This window comes from Abramis brama (genome assembly GCF_963993115.1).
Source record: "Abramis brama genome assembly, chromosome: 3".
Taxonomy (NCBI): Eukaryota; Metazoa; Chordata; class Actinopteri; order Cypriniformes; family Leuciscidae; genus Abramis; species Abramis brama.
The window spans coordinates 21122972-21136631 of NC_139965.1; the positions used below are offsets into that span (position 1 = coordinate 21122972).

The 13660-nt window shown below is 37.2% G+C and overlaps 2 protein-coding genes across 3 annotated transcripts; both read right to left on the reverse strand.

Annotated features, from left to right (window-relative positions):
• Nucleotides 1–930: 930 nt before the first annotated feature.
• LOC311078741 (E3 ubiquitin-protein ligase TRIM39) lies at nucleotides 931–6606 on the reverse strand. The gene is made up of 7 exons (XM_084107728.1): nucleotides 6541–6606; nucleotides 5703–6262; nucleotides 5532–5627; nucleotides 2467–2700; nucleotides 2250–2397; nucleotides 2077–2103; nucleotides 931–1605 (listed from the first exon to the last, which is right to left on the reverse strand). Exons 2-7 carry the CDS (start codon nucleotides 6258–6260, stop codon nucleotides 1031–1033), a joined length of 1638 nt encoding a protein of 545 aa, XP_083963854.1. The 5' UTR covers nucleotides 6261–6262; nucleotides 6541–6606; the 3' UTR covers nucleotides 931–1030.
• Nucleotides 6607–7004: 398 nt separating this feature from the next.
• gmpr2 (guanosine monophosphate reductase 2) lies at nucleotides 7005–13538 on the reverse strand. Of its 2 annotated transcripts, none has more exons than XM_084107741.1 (10): nucleotides 13437–13538; nucleotides 12871–12997; nucleotides 12591–12710; nucleotides 12079–12162; nucleotides 11798–11971; nucleotides 11621–11702; nucleotides 11426–11532; nucleotides 11245–11287; nucleotides 8526–8685; nucleotides 7005–8307 (listed from the first exon to the last, which is right to left on the reverse strand). In XM_084107741.1, exons 2-10 carry the CDS (start codon nucleotides 12955–12957, stop codon nucleotides 8118–8120), a joined length of 1047 nt encoding a protein of 348 aa, XP_083963867.1. In that variant the 5' UTR covers nucleotides 12958–12997; nucleotides 13437–13538; the 3' UTR covers nucleotides 7005–8117. The 2 variants fall into 2 exon arrangements, with proteins under 2 accessions (XP_083963867.1, XP_083963868.1); XM_084107742.1 differs by having other exon boundaries at nucleotides 12871–12993; nucleotides 13437–13502.
• Between the last annotated feature and the right edge of the window lie 122 nt (nucleotides 13539–13660).

The window sequence follows — 13660 nt, forward strand, 5'->3', positions numbered from 1 at the left end:
AGATTTTTTTTACTGCCACATCCACTGCAGCTCTGAGGAGACACGATTTTATTAACATTTTGAATTCGTTTTTATTTTTATATTTTCCAGTTTCATTTTTAGTTAAAGTTTTAGTAAGTTTGCCATTTTTGTCTTTTTGTTGTCTATACAGTTATGTTTAGTTGTTTTAGTACGTCAAGTTATACTAAATGAGAAATGTTAACCCTGCCATCAATCAGTTTGAAAGAACTCAGATCATGCACATTACCACAAAACTGAAATCATTTAAAAATGTTTTGAGATGCCAATGTTTGAAAAACACTCAAATAAATTGTGTTCGGAAACGGCATTCCAGACAAATATCAAACTGACATTGGAGGCTTTAATGATAAAAGCTACACTGACAATAAAGTGATAGTCTATACCAAGCCATTATTGACAAAATGGAATACATTAATATTTCTATATTGTCCTATTAATCTAATATTTTACTTCCATTCCTGGAGAGCGAAAATGCATCAGTTACATTTGAGCAATAAAGTGCTTTGCTTTAAATGTTAAATCATCTGGTCATTTTTAACAAGAATACATTTCTGAGGAAAAGTGTTTAGCTGCTGCACAAATCTTTAATATAAACATGAGCTGACACAGCGTTAAGATACATTGATTTACCTTTAATCCAGCACTGACTGTGAACTAATCAAAGTTTAAGTGTCTTCAGTTTAAAAAAGTGTCAGTATTAAAAGTAAATGTTGCTCAAAAAGACGTTTCCTGGTTGTTTTAATACCCTGACATGATTGGACAAACAATAGGGTCCTGAAATGATGGTGTTATCTATTCAGTCTCAGTATCAGACAAAACATCAAAATAATAGAGATAATGGTGTGATTTTTGTGTGTGTGTGTGTGTGTGTGAATTACTGTCATGATTCAATATGATTCATCAATAAAACAAATTTAAAATTCATCTTTATTTGAGGTGTTACTGTAATATTAGAAACATGATTGTGAAAAGAAATGTTCTGCAAGCAAAAAATACTTGTAATTTCTTTCTACAAATGGTTATCATTGACTAAAATCCACTTATTCTTGCTGACAGGTGAGATGATCAGTGGGGCTGAATTTGTATCTCCATTATTAAAGCCTGGGCTGAAGTAAGGATAGAGTTTCTCAGTAAAAGACTGATCGGTGAAAGAGTAGATATGAGACCTGGACTCCACATCATAAAAGGAGACCAGACCCTCCTCATAATCCACAAACACACCCACCTTCTGGGGCTTCAGTCTCAGGGAGAGAGACACAGACAGACAGTCACAGGCCTTGTACTCGCATCCATTCCTCAACCACAGAGTCCAGAGTCCATTCTTTGGACTCAGAGTGATTATTCCCTTCCTGATAACAGACTCCCTCGCCACACCTAAGTCCCACTCAGTTTTCCCTTCTACTTGCACCTCAAAATAAAATTTCCCAGAGGAGAATCCCTCCTTCCCCAGGACACTGGGACATTTATCAAACCTCCATGGATTGTCTGGGACAATCTGTCGTGTTTCTCCATATCCAACTTGTTTGTCATCTTCAGACAAGAGGAGTTTTGGGTGTGCAGTGTCAGGATCCATAGTCACATTCACTGAGAGACAGATCAGAACATGTACTTAGCAGACTTTTAACATACTTGTGTAGTACGGGATAAACAATACAACCATAGTATACGGGTATTGCATTAACTTTTTCTTTTTGTTATTGTCCCATTAAAACTTCCTGGAAATGTTTTACAATGTGTGTTCATCATTTATATTAGCTACTTTTCAAATGCCCTTTATGTATAGATTGTATTGTTTTACGTTTGTCCCAGACTTTCAATCTCAAAATATTATTTATTACTTTTAGCACACAAAAAAAAAAATCATGTGATGTATGTATATAAAATGCTGGACATTGTTTGTAGACAAATTAAACTAGTGAGAAAGTGAGATTCTTTTTCAAAAAGTTCACACAGTCCAAAGTACCCATAGTTGAGGAAACACCCATACATCTATAAATGTGTAAATGTTTGTGTATGAATGTTTAAACGTAGGGAAATGGCATAGATGACTTGTACCTGTAAACTTCTCAATCCTCCTCAGCTCTGTGGAAACAATTTATACATTTGATTAGTATTCTTTAAAGAACATAAATAAGTTGTATAACTTGCATAATTAAATTAAAATAATTCAAAATAAAAATGCTAGAAAAACCAAGCAGTTTTCATACTAATCACAGTGAGAAGCTCACCAGCTCCTGTAATCTTCACCATTGCACCATTGAGAAATTCTTGATGCTTTGATAGAGCTCTCCTCAGAGCGTCCTCCCTCAGATTAGTGTCAGTGCTGATGCCAGTCCAGATCTTGGTGTCAAACGGGCTGCACAGGGATGGATAAGTCTACAGCAGGAGAGAAGCATGTTGAGTGTAGTCCTGTGATGTGCTGCGAGCAGAGAGACAGACACTGACCTGTAGGAGGTGCAGGTGATCTTCAGTGTGTGAGAGCTGCTCCAGCTCAGTGTTTCTTCTCTTCAGCTCAGTGATCTCCTGCTCCAGCTCTTTAATGAGCTCTTCAGCCTGCTTCTCTTCTGCTTTCTGCTTCTGCTCCATCACCTCCAGCAGCTCAGACTGACAGCTCTCGATGGAGCGGAGCAGATCCGTGAACAGCTCAACACAGTCCGCTTTCTCTTTTTCTGAGCTTTGCTAAATAAAGGACAATGTACAGTCAGTCTTATGACGTGGATACCAAGCAGATAAATAATATATGTGGACGTGACAAGAATTATTGATTTGAATTAAAAGGTAATTCTCACAAGTAATTTGTGTTGCAAATGATAAATGAGATGCAAGAGAGAATACACTAGACAGACAGACAGAGATAGATATTCTATTGTAACTATTCTTATCTCTATGTTTATTTATAACGAACATTTTATATCACAGCTCTTATTTTCACTTTTAATAAAATGCTACCATTTTCACTTTTCTACTGTCCAGTGACAATTCGGAAAACGCCTATCCAGTAACGATCGTAACTTGAACAGAATTTTTTTCCATCATGCATTTTTCCTTTCCACTGCACTGCTTTTTCATTGTTTAAACACGCGCTAGGATAGACGGACGTGTTTGACGGTTGCCCAAAGCTGATCTTAAAAGGTTAGTTCACCCAAAAATGAAAATTCTGTCAGTAATTACTCACCCTCATGTTGTTCCAACCCCGTAAGACCTTCGTTCATCTTCGGAACACAAATTAAGATATTTTTGATTAAATCTGAGAGCTGTCTCACTCCTCCATAGGCTTCTAAAGACGTTATAACTTGCTGGCCCAGAAAATGCATTAAAGACATCGTTAATATAGTCCAAGTGACTACAGTGGCTCAATCTTAAGTTTATAAAGCGACGAGAATACTTTTTGTGCGCAAAAACCCCCCAAAATAACGACTTTATTCCACTATTCATTTCCTTCTCTCTGGGCCTCGAGTTTTTTTCGACGCTGGTCATGTGTGTGATGCGTGTGACATACAACACAGACGCGCTGCGCTAAAACACTACGTGAAAAAACTCGAGGCCCAGAGAGAAGGAAATGAATAGTGGAATAAAGTCGTTATTTTAGTTTTTTTTTTTGCGCACAAAAAGTATTCTCGTCGCTTTATAAACTTAAGATTGAGCCACTGTAGTCACTTGGACTATATTAACGATGTCTTTAATGCATTTTCTGGGCCAGCAAGTTATAACGTCTTTAGAAGCCTATGGAGGAGTGAGACAGCTCTCAGATTTAATCAAAAATATCTTAATTTGTGTTCCGAAGATGAACGAAGGTCTTACGGGGTTGGAACAACATGAGGGTGAGTAATTACTGACAGAATTTTAATTTTCGGGTGAACTAACCCTTTAAGGTAAACAGCGCATTCTTATTTCAGGGTTGTTATTCAAGCAGACAGTTTGCCTTGTGCATTCAGTATAACAGCAAGGTTTCAACTGTACTATGCATATGCATTTTATACACTTACATTACATTCTTGGTCCGTTCATGCAATACATGCACGTTCTTAAAAGAGCGAGGTTTTCTAGCATATTTCAACTGCTCATGGTATGACCTATTTTAGTAGTGGCGGCCAAATGACACTTTAAAATCAGTCAGAGATACAAGTAAATATGAAGATACATAGGCTATTCATTCATGAAGATAAATTAAACTCCCCATTATTAGCACCTTAATAGCACGCAAATATTTCTGTCTGTTTTTGCTTGTGTGACAGTTAGTAAAAGAAAGATACTGCAATTTTCTGTGGTTATTTTTTGATTGGCATTCTACAGCACTTCATCAAACTTCTCAACACACAGCCTTCCTCAGACTCAGATTGTTTTTAATCAATGCCCAAATCGTAAAAAACACAAACTCTATCTGTGCCTAAATCTGTGCCTGTGTTTGGGTGAATGAGAATGCATGATGTGCTTAACTCTTATCTTGGTCACAAGCCACTTCCTCTATTTATATTACTCAATTCCTGTAAAAGGTTCACCTTTATAGATTCTGGAGGAGTCAGGCAGGCATCTCTTCTTTGATTATATTATCTCGTCAGGGTCTACTCTGATCTCTACCGTACCCCCTAGGCCTAAGGTTCTTACTCTACAGCAATAAACAGACTGGGACAATACTATTCAGAGTTTTGAGGGCAGTCCTCATTCTCATTTTATTATTTCTTGCAGAGGAAAAAGCTAAATACACCACTCTATGCCATGGGCCAGAATACACAATTACATTTTAAGGCTTACCCTGTCTTCGTTCAATATATTTGCTGTCTCTAAGAAAATCAGGTGTCTTTTTCTGAGGGTCGTGGTCTGTGGCTGGCTTCCGCTTGCTGCTGTCTCTCTCCAGAAGATCTCGCACACACACACACACACACACACATCTACAACTCTGCTAGAGAGCTCAAAAAGGCCCCATTTTATAATCACTAATGATTCAAAATATCTCTACATTTGCGAACATGTTGCTTCTACTTGCATCCACATATTTCCTGCGTGCGTTAATTGTTACATTACTTGCTTCAATGCTTGGTTTTACCTGCCTCAATGCTTTCCTGTTTGCGTCAATGGCATTAACAATTCACACATTTTTTATTGTACATTATTGTACATTTCTACCTTTCTAGACATTTAACTCCTAACTGTTGTTACACACAACAATGCTCCTGTTCCCCAGACCACATGTTCACCCACACACATAATGCAACATACGTCATTTTTACAGGATGTGGTCAATACGTGTGCACAGTATATGTTTTTGTCCCATTATGAAAACTTCATGGCCCCTAGAGATTTTCCACGATCTGTAATTTTCTTCTTTTTATTATATATTTTCTTATAATTTAGACCTTTATATATGTTTAGAAGAGAACACTCCATTTCTCTTGACAATTAACTGCTAAAATGTATATCTTAAATGCAATTTCTGTACATAATTAAATAGATCAATCAATGTTGTGTTTCGGTCACATTAAAACTTTGTATGACCATGCAACAAGACTTACCTTGCTGAGCTGTACCAAGCATTTGATATCTTCAATTTTCTTCATTCTGTTCTGAATCATCAAATGAACCTCAGCCTGCCTTCTCCCAAACTGAGACTGTGGACAGAAATGAAGCGTTTTTTTAAGCAAAGTCATTAAAGTACAAATAAATATAGATTAAGCGTCTCTCACCTTCCGTTCTTCACTCTCCTCCTCTACGGTAACAGTGTTGTGGGTTTTGTGGTCTTTTATCGTACACGACCTGCACACACACGTCTGATCATCTCTGCAGAACAGCTCCAAGGGACTCTCATGCTTTGGGCAAATATAATTATCCAGATTCTCCACAGGGTTGATAAGTTTGTGTTTCTTCAATTTTGCTACGGTGTTATGAGGCTCTAGGTGTGTTTTACAGAAAGATCCTTCACAATGCAGGCAAGACTTTAAAGCTCCTCTCTTTATTTTTGTGCAGGCATCACATGGTATTACTCCAGGTTGGACAGGACTTTCTACCCTTTTCAGTTGTTCAATGAGATCTCTGAACTCTCTGTTGATGTCAAGATCTGGTCTCAAGTGAAAGTCCTTCTTGCAAAGGGGGCATCGAGTCTCCATACTGCTGTCCCAGTGTTTACTGATACATTCCATGCAGAAGTTGTGTCCGCACGGAATGGTTGCTGGGTCGGTGAAGAAATCCTGACATATTGAACACAGGCACTGTTCTGCAGCCTGGGAACTGCTGGAAGAAGCCATCACTGGAGGGAGAAGAAAATAATGATTGTACAAAGGCTATAAATACACACTTAGGATATAAGATAACTCTGCCTGTCCCTCCCTTTTAAACAAATTTAACCTGTCAAACCGGTTTTGAGACAGGATGTGAGATGCAGCATATAGTTTAATTGACATTACACGAAAGATTTGCATTTGCACAATTATTCATACATTAAAATAAATCATCAAATGCATCAATTAACAAGCACAAAAACAAAACAAAAATACATCTCACTGGCAAATTAGAAGCTTTCCTTACCTCTGAGTTGGTGTGCCCTCGGTGCAGCTGTGGTGTACTGCAAATGGAAGGTGTTTACATTGCCACCTGTTCCTCCTCATTGTACGTCACCTTCTTTTATAACATCATAACCCCTCCCATGCAATTATGTTGCAACTGACTTTACTCTGGTGTATTGTGCAGTAACATACGATCATTTTAAGGCTGACTGATGTTCTCAGTAAGATGCACACTGAGAGAGTAAATCACAGGGAAATCTTTTAAATAATCTGTATGTAATATGTTCTGCATGCACTACTACTTGTAGGTTTTAAATGTAATAAAAGAAGGGCGTAAGCATGTTTACATTCAGCTTGAAAAACAGATCAAGGGCTTTACAGACACAAACACAATCATTTGTATTCAAATTGCAAACAAATATTTTCTTATGCTCAAGATATTTAACATACTGTACCTACAAAGCAAAGAACACACATAACAAGTCATGATTATCCAATTGATTTATTTTCACAATACAATACAGGAATGTTAACTCCTGAACATCTGAAACAATTTGATCTGGAGTTATTTTAAGTGAAATATATAAGAAAAAAAGATCAATATCAATTAAACCGTCCACTTATCAGCCAACTGGGACCATCTAGCTCTAGTTAAGTGGGGAAATGGGTTTCAATTCTTTCACATTCATTCTAATCTGCTCCATCAGCAAATTTAATCATAATCAGTGAGAACACTAAATGTAATGGAATATCAATAGTATACAAAAAGACAAAAATGAAATTATTAAGCTCAATTAAGTGTTAAGTAGAAAAAATTTGAGTCTGTAGTATATCTAACGATCAAACCAGGCTAAAATGCATCAAATCATGCCAATACTATGACAAAAACTGTTTAAGACTTCGAAAGATTGTGTAATACCACTGTATTTGCAACATACAAACACAGGAGAAACTTTTAAAAGGGTAAAAAATACCCTTGCTTTGGTCTTCAAATATATGCTATATAATAGAATGGTAGTACATAACGGATGTCTTTAGCATATTGTATAACAGATCGCTAATACTGTAATAATCTATTAAAGGATTTCAGTTGGTCCAGGGAGAAAAGAATATCAAATCAGAAAATCCCAGAATTATAAGACATTAGGCATAGACAGTTAGATTCACAAAGTCTGAATTATTTGAATAAAATACAAGGCTCTAATAGAGTATCTTGTCTAAGGTTGTTTAGACAAATTACCTGAAAATGAACTCAAGATTTCAGATTATGACCTAAAACACTAACTGCACAAAACATACACTATCATTACAGTGTCCTTGAATACTTCAAAAATTCTAAACTTCTAATTTCAAACTTAGAAGTTTCCAAAGACTGATTAATCAAAAAAATGAAAGGCCATGTTGTGGCCAATACAGCATCTGGTGAATTCAAAAGCTGATGTGTGAACCCAAAAATACATGTGTGTATATGTGTGTGTGTGTGTGTGAGAGAGAGAGAACAAGCATATGTGTGCATGACTGTGGAGAGAATAAAATGACCTTTGCATGGATTTGGCATACTTTGGCCCAATATGGACCTGGTTAAACCTTAGAACCGGCTTAATTATCATTACCAAACACTGTGTTGAGTTGTTGGGTGACCCTAATGAAGGTGGTACGACGACTCAGCTCTTTCAGCTTAGCAGCACCCACGTACGTGCAGGTGGAACGAACTCCACCCAGCACATCTCTCACCGTCACCTCCACAGGCCCTTTGTAAGGCACTTCAACCGTTTTACCCTCCGATGCCCTGAAAACACAATAATGACAGCCAATCTTAATCAACTCAAGAGTTGTGTAGATGGTCTGAAAATCTTTTTAAACCAGAATGCATGGTTTTAAATCAAACTGGCCCTTCGCTTTCATACTCAGGCTTGTTTTTTGCATGATCATTATCAAGTAACATGAATTTACCGCAATGTACAAACCACTAGATAAATTAATCAACAAGCTCCAGCATGTGCTTACCTATACTCTGCTACACCTCCTGCATGCCTCTTCATGGCCGTGTCTGAGCTCATGCCATAGAACAGTTTGTACTTTGTGCCGTTCTTCTCTATGGTTTCGCCCCCACTCTCAGAATGGCCAGCAAGCATTCCTCCCAGCATCACAAAGTCAGCCCCCGCCCCTGTCACACAGTTTAGCCAAACAAACACAGGCCTAAAATGACACTGGTTGAAACTGGAAGAGAAATATTATTTTCCTATGTGTATTCAGCCAATACCATTGCTTATACACGATTAAATTAGTTAATTTAGCATGAGGTACAGAGATTACCTTGCATAACTTTTAAAGTGAAAGATACGTTTTGTTTTTGCTTTTGAAATTAGCACTCAGTTCTGAAAACAGTCTGCAGTTTGTCCCTGAAAGGAGGTAGGATATTTTTTATCATTCACAGTATATGTTCTTTATGTTTAGGTTTTAGCTTTTGTTTTTATATACAGGTTTTTTATTTTCAACATGTATACATAACTGTGTAAATCAATATTTTTGGAAATTGTATGAAAACTGTGAAAATCAATATTTTGGGAAATTGTATAAAATCTTATTGTATGTTGTTTTCTTTCTCTCACACACATGTTTCAATTCTAATCTGCTTTCTATAGCCATATACGGTGAAAAAAGAAGTACTGAAAAATACTTCTTTCTGTAGTCAAGGTCAGTAGGCCTGGGAAAATGGACCTCAATAGAATCAGATAAAATGTTTCCAATTAAAAAACCTTTACATGCATAAGGTAGCATATTATGGGATGTTGAGAAATGGGGTGGACAAAGATGAAATGGGTGCGGTAAAAAAAAAAAGGTAATCTTATGGTCTCATGGCAATCTGTTCATTTGCTTATGAAATAAATTTTTGATGTCTTTGTTCAATGATAAATGAATATGTATGATTGTGCTGAATAAATACTCTATATTTTAGAGCTCACTTTTGTAGCTCTCTGAAATACACTTTGGTAGCAAGAGAGACTGTCCTAGATCACGTTCACAGACAAATAAATCTTGTTTGATTTTTTCCACTGAGACCTGACTTTATTTAACAGATGAATTTCCACCACTTCACCAACAGCTGAAAATGTGGCCTTCACAGGTAGTAAGGCAACAAGGAATGTCCGAGTCCAATGTTCAAACTAGAAGGATTCCACTGGTGATTGTTTTCGCCGACACAGTTGACCCTCAGGTTATGAATAGTCATATATACAAATTATTTTAATGCACACCAGAAATGTGTATTTAATATATTTTTTGGTGATTTTTGCCTTTTATTGGGAGAGGACAGTAGAGAGTTGACAGGAAGTGAGGTGGGAGAGAGACGGGGGATGGGATCGGGAAAGGCTCGAACCCGGGCCGCTCGAGCGCAATGGCGCTAAATGTCGGCACGCTAACCACGAGGCCATCGGCGCCAGAAATGTGTGTTTAATTGAGTTCATGTCATAACTAATAAATTTGTAACATTCACATTGTTATTGAACTAAACTGAATCAACCGTGAACAAAATTGAGCTGAATGATGATACTACTGTCTTTTTTGAGCTGCTTTACAGCTGATGTTGTATTCGTTTCATAATTGAAGAACATTTATACTGTTATTTTCTTGTTTAATACTGTGAAGTTGCTTTGAAACAATCTGCATACTGTAAAATCTGTATACTGTAAAAAGTACTATATAAATAAAGGTGACTTGACCTGATGTGATTATCCCGCTTATACCATGATTACTAGAGCCAACATGGATAAGATAAAGCTGTCATAGATGTTTGCAGCACAAAATCTGAATGAACATATTAAAAATAACACTATTCTTTGTTAGTTATTTTATCAACGGGTCATTTAGATTTAGAATTCTGAAGTGAAATAATGTAGATTACATTTATTTGAATGAAGTCGAGAAAGAGATTTTGCGTGTGAATTACTTGCGTCTCTATATAGTGTGAGTTTTATCACTATAATGGTCAATTTAAATCATTCTGTTGACTATAAGTAACATTGCACCTACATGTCTACTTTCTCTCAGAGTGTCAGTACAGTATTAGTAGACGGGTAGGGTTAGAATAAGTTGACATGTACTTGCAAAGCTACTTATACTCAGTAGAATGTCTGTTGGAGGACCGTCACAATAAAGAGTTAGCAGATATAAAGCAGACAGTCTACTAATAGTCTAATGAGAGTTAGTTGACATGTAGTTGCAATGTTACTTACAGTCAACAGAATGTTCAGAAGGGACCATCAAAATAAAGTGTTACCAAATATCAATATAAAATATAATGTAACTTTTTATATATTTTTTAGATAAAATATTGTGTAGCTTTCAGTAGCAAAGTTATTTATTTTATATATAAAATTCAAGGGCAGCAGCTCAAAACAAGTGTCTGTGCTCCTGAATGTTTCATTGTGTACACAATCTCTTTCCTAAATATAAAGTCTCTGCCTCAATAAAAAAATGCTGTTAGTTTTTGTGTGACTGAGTACAGGCAATTCGGCTTATCTTTGTGGGAAAATGTGCTTCTCTTGCCTTGTGGTGGCTTTGAATTCCATGGGGAATCGGATATACATTTTTAGACGCAAGTCAGATGTCCAGATATTGGATATGTATCTGATTTAAAACCACATTTGCAAGTGGCCCAGAAGAGATACAAAAAAATTGTCTCGTGTGCAACAATATCTGATCTGTGTTAAAGCCCAAGACTCACCAAATGCCTTGGAGACATCACCTGGGCAGGTACATCCTCCATCCTACAGAAAGACAAAAACAGATGAGTCCCACATATACATGATCAAAGACTTTTTACACAAAGCATGCAAGTAGCATGGTGGGACTGTTACTATTCATTTCTACTGAAAGAAGTTTGCTCTCAAACACAAGAGTCTCACAGATATGATGTGTCCACTCAGGCCGTGTGCAGCGTCAGCGCACTCAATGACTGCACTCAGCTGAGGATAACCCACGCCGGTCTTCTTACGAGTGGTGCACACAGAACCTACACACATGAAAATATTTGTGAAATTGATGTAATGTGAATTGGAACACCATCTGAAACTTTGTCAATAATTGACTGATGATGTCACCTGGTCCAATGCCCACTTTGATGATGTCAGCACCAGCAAGAATCAGCTCTTCAACCATCTCTCCTGTGACCACATTGCCAGCCTACAAAACACAAATGGATTTCAAAATATTAAGATGATTGCTAATGAGATAATGCAAACAAAATGTTTAAATGTTGACGTTGAAAGGTAACTGACCATGATCGTGTGCGTAGCGAACATCTGCCTCACGTCTTTCACAAAGTTGACAAAGTGTTCGGAGTAGCCATTGGCTACATCCACACAAATGTATTGAATTTGAGGTACAGCAGCCATAATGGCCCCCAATCTCTCAAAATCCCCCTCACTCGTCCCTGTGCTGACGGCTACACTCTGGAGACGGAAAGAAAGAGGAAGTGTGTCTGAGCCAGATCATCTAAATATCAACAATCTAGAGAACCATAGACTAGATTATAAAGTCTAGCAAAGATGCTGCTCACCTGTAAGCATTCTGGGTGCTTGGCAGCAAACTCCTTCCAGTCATCCACAGAGTAATGCTTATGTATGGCTGTAAAGAGAGTAAACTGCAACAAAAAAGAAAGAAAAAAGAATGATTTCAACTATTAATATATAATGTATATTTTATATATACACCTGCAGTCTGTTAAATGGACAAAAGGGTATAAAAATAATAAAAACCTAAATTATAGCTATCAACACTTCACAAAAATATTCTTTGTCCTCTTAGAAAACTAATAATTCATTTCAAACATCTGTTTTTCATGCATCTAACCAAAACTAGGTGCAGGATACATGAAAAAAAATTGTCCACATGGTCACAATAATTGCTCTATTTTGACCACTGGACTCCACATCAAGTCATGCTGACATAAAATATAGACCAGTGATATTGCGTTTGTGATAATTTTTCTGTTCTTTAACATTTTTGACATTATGAAAGTATTTATTTAGGCTGTTCAGCTGTGTGAAAATTCTAAAAGTTCATTCATACTTGATGCAAGGCTAAAGCCATTTCAAAAGTCCCCACGGTGTCCATGTTGGCGGCGATGATGGGAATCCCACGATAACTGCCCTTCGAGTTTCTGAAAGTAAAACTGCGCATGAGATCCACCTGAAACAGAAGAGAAGTAATGAAAGAGAACCAAAAATGTAGTTAACATTGCACTGCATGTGTGATTGCAATGAAACTTTAAATAAACTGAGGCCAGACTAAACCTAATACTCAATATGTCTCCTTTAATGCAAATGAAAATGTGTCAAGAATGACTAACCTCACTGCGAGATTTGAGAGTGCTTCTTTTGGGTCGAAGCAGCACGTCCTTGAAGTCGAGCTTGATATCATTTTCAATTCGTGGCATGGCTGCTGAAGAGGATGGCCTTGAAACTGTATCTCACTGTCTGTAACAACACAAGAGAAGAGAAAGAAAAACATTCCCACTACAGTTATGGGAGTTGCAGGGGCTGAGAAGGGAGGGGGGAGGGGGGAGGGGGATGCACTGTGAGACAGGAAATATCCTTTTTTATATAAATATCTCAAACTCTATCTTCAAAGTCTTTGTAATACAAAATAGTTATTCCATTGAGACGTTATAGTTATTCCATTTGAGACAGGAGAGTTAACCAATGCATCAAAAACTAATCTAATTAAATGACCCTTAAATGTATCACATCTGGTTATGTGTTCTGCACGTCTAGTCTAACTGTCAGACAAACAGTCCTAGGCCATAAGAGCATAACTTATATGTCACCTTGACACTATGTTTTGCTGTTTATTACAAACAAATATAAATGCGTCCTAATTCATATACTTTATTTACCAAATAAATTATTATCCTACCTATAATTGGAGACGTGCACCTCTTGTAGTAACGTTATAAATGAGAGAATGAAACCTGTTTCCGGGTTGGAGGCGGTCATGTTAGGAGGACGGACATTTACGGCTGTCAGCGCATGTAGTCTCTGTGCTGGCGGCTCCCGCGTGAATTCAAGTTCAAACCTTCCGCGAAAAACTACAAAAAACGTTTGCTTCGCAGCTTACTGTCGCAATAAATGTCGCACACT

Coding starts and splice junctions, on each gene's coding strand:
- gmpr2 (XM_084107741.1), bottom strand. CDS start 12,957: ATGCCACGAATTGAAAATGATATCAAGCTCGACTTCAAGGACGTGCTG. Junction 11,703..11,797: donor TCGCTACGCACACGATCATG/GTCAGTTACCTT, acceptor TGTGTTTTGTAG/GCTGGCAATGTGGTCACAGG. Junction 11,288..11,425: donor TGAGTGGACACATCATATCT/GTGAGACTCTTG, acceptor GTCTTTCTGTAG/GATGGAGGATGTACCTGCCC.
- LOC311078741 (XM_084107728.1), bottom strand. CDS start 6,260: ATGGCTTCTTCCAGCAGTTCCCAGGCTGCAGAACAGTGCCTGTGTTCA. Junction 2,104..2,249: donor GGTGAAGATTACAGGAGCTG/GTGAGCTTCTCA, acceptor TTGTTTCCACAG/AGCTGAGGAGGATTGAGAAG. Junction 1,606..2,076: donor GAGGATTGAGAAGTTTACAG/GTACAAGTCATC, acceptor TCTGTCTCTCAG/TGAATGTGACTATGGATCCT.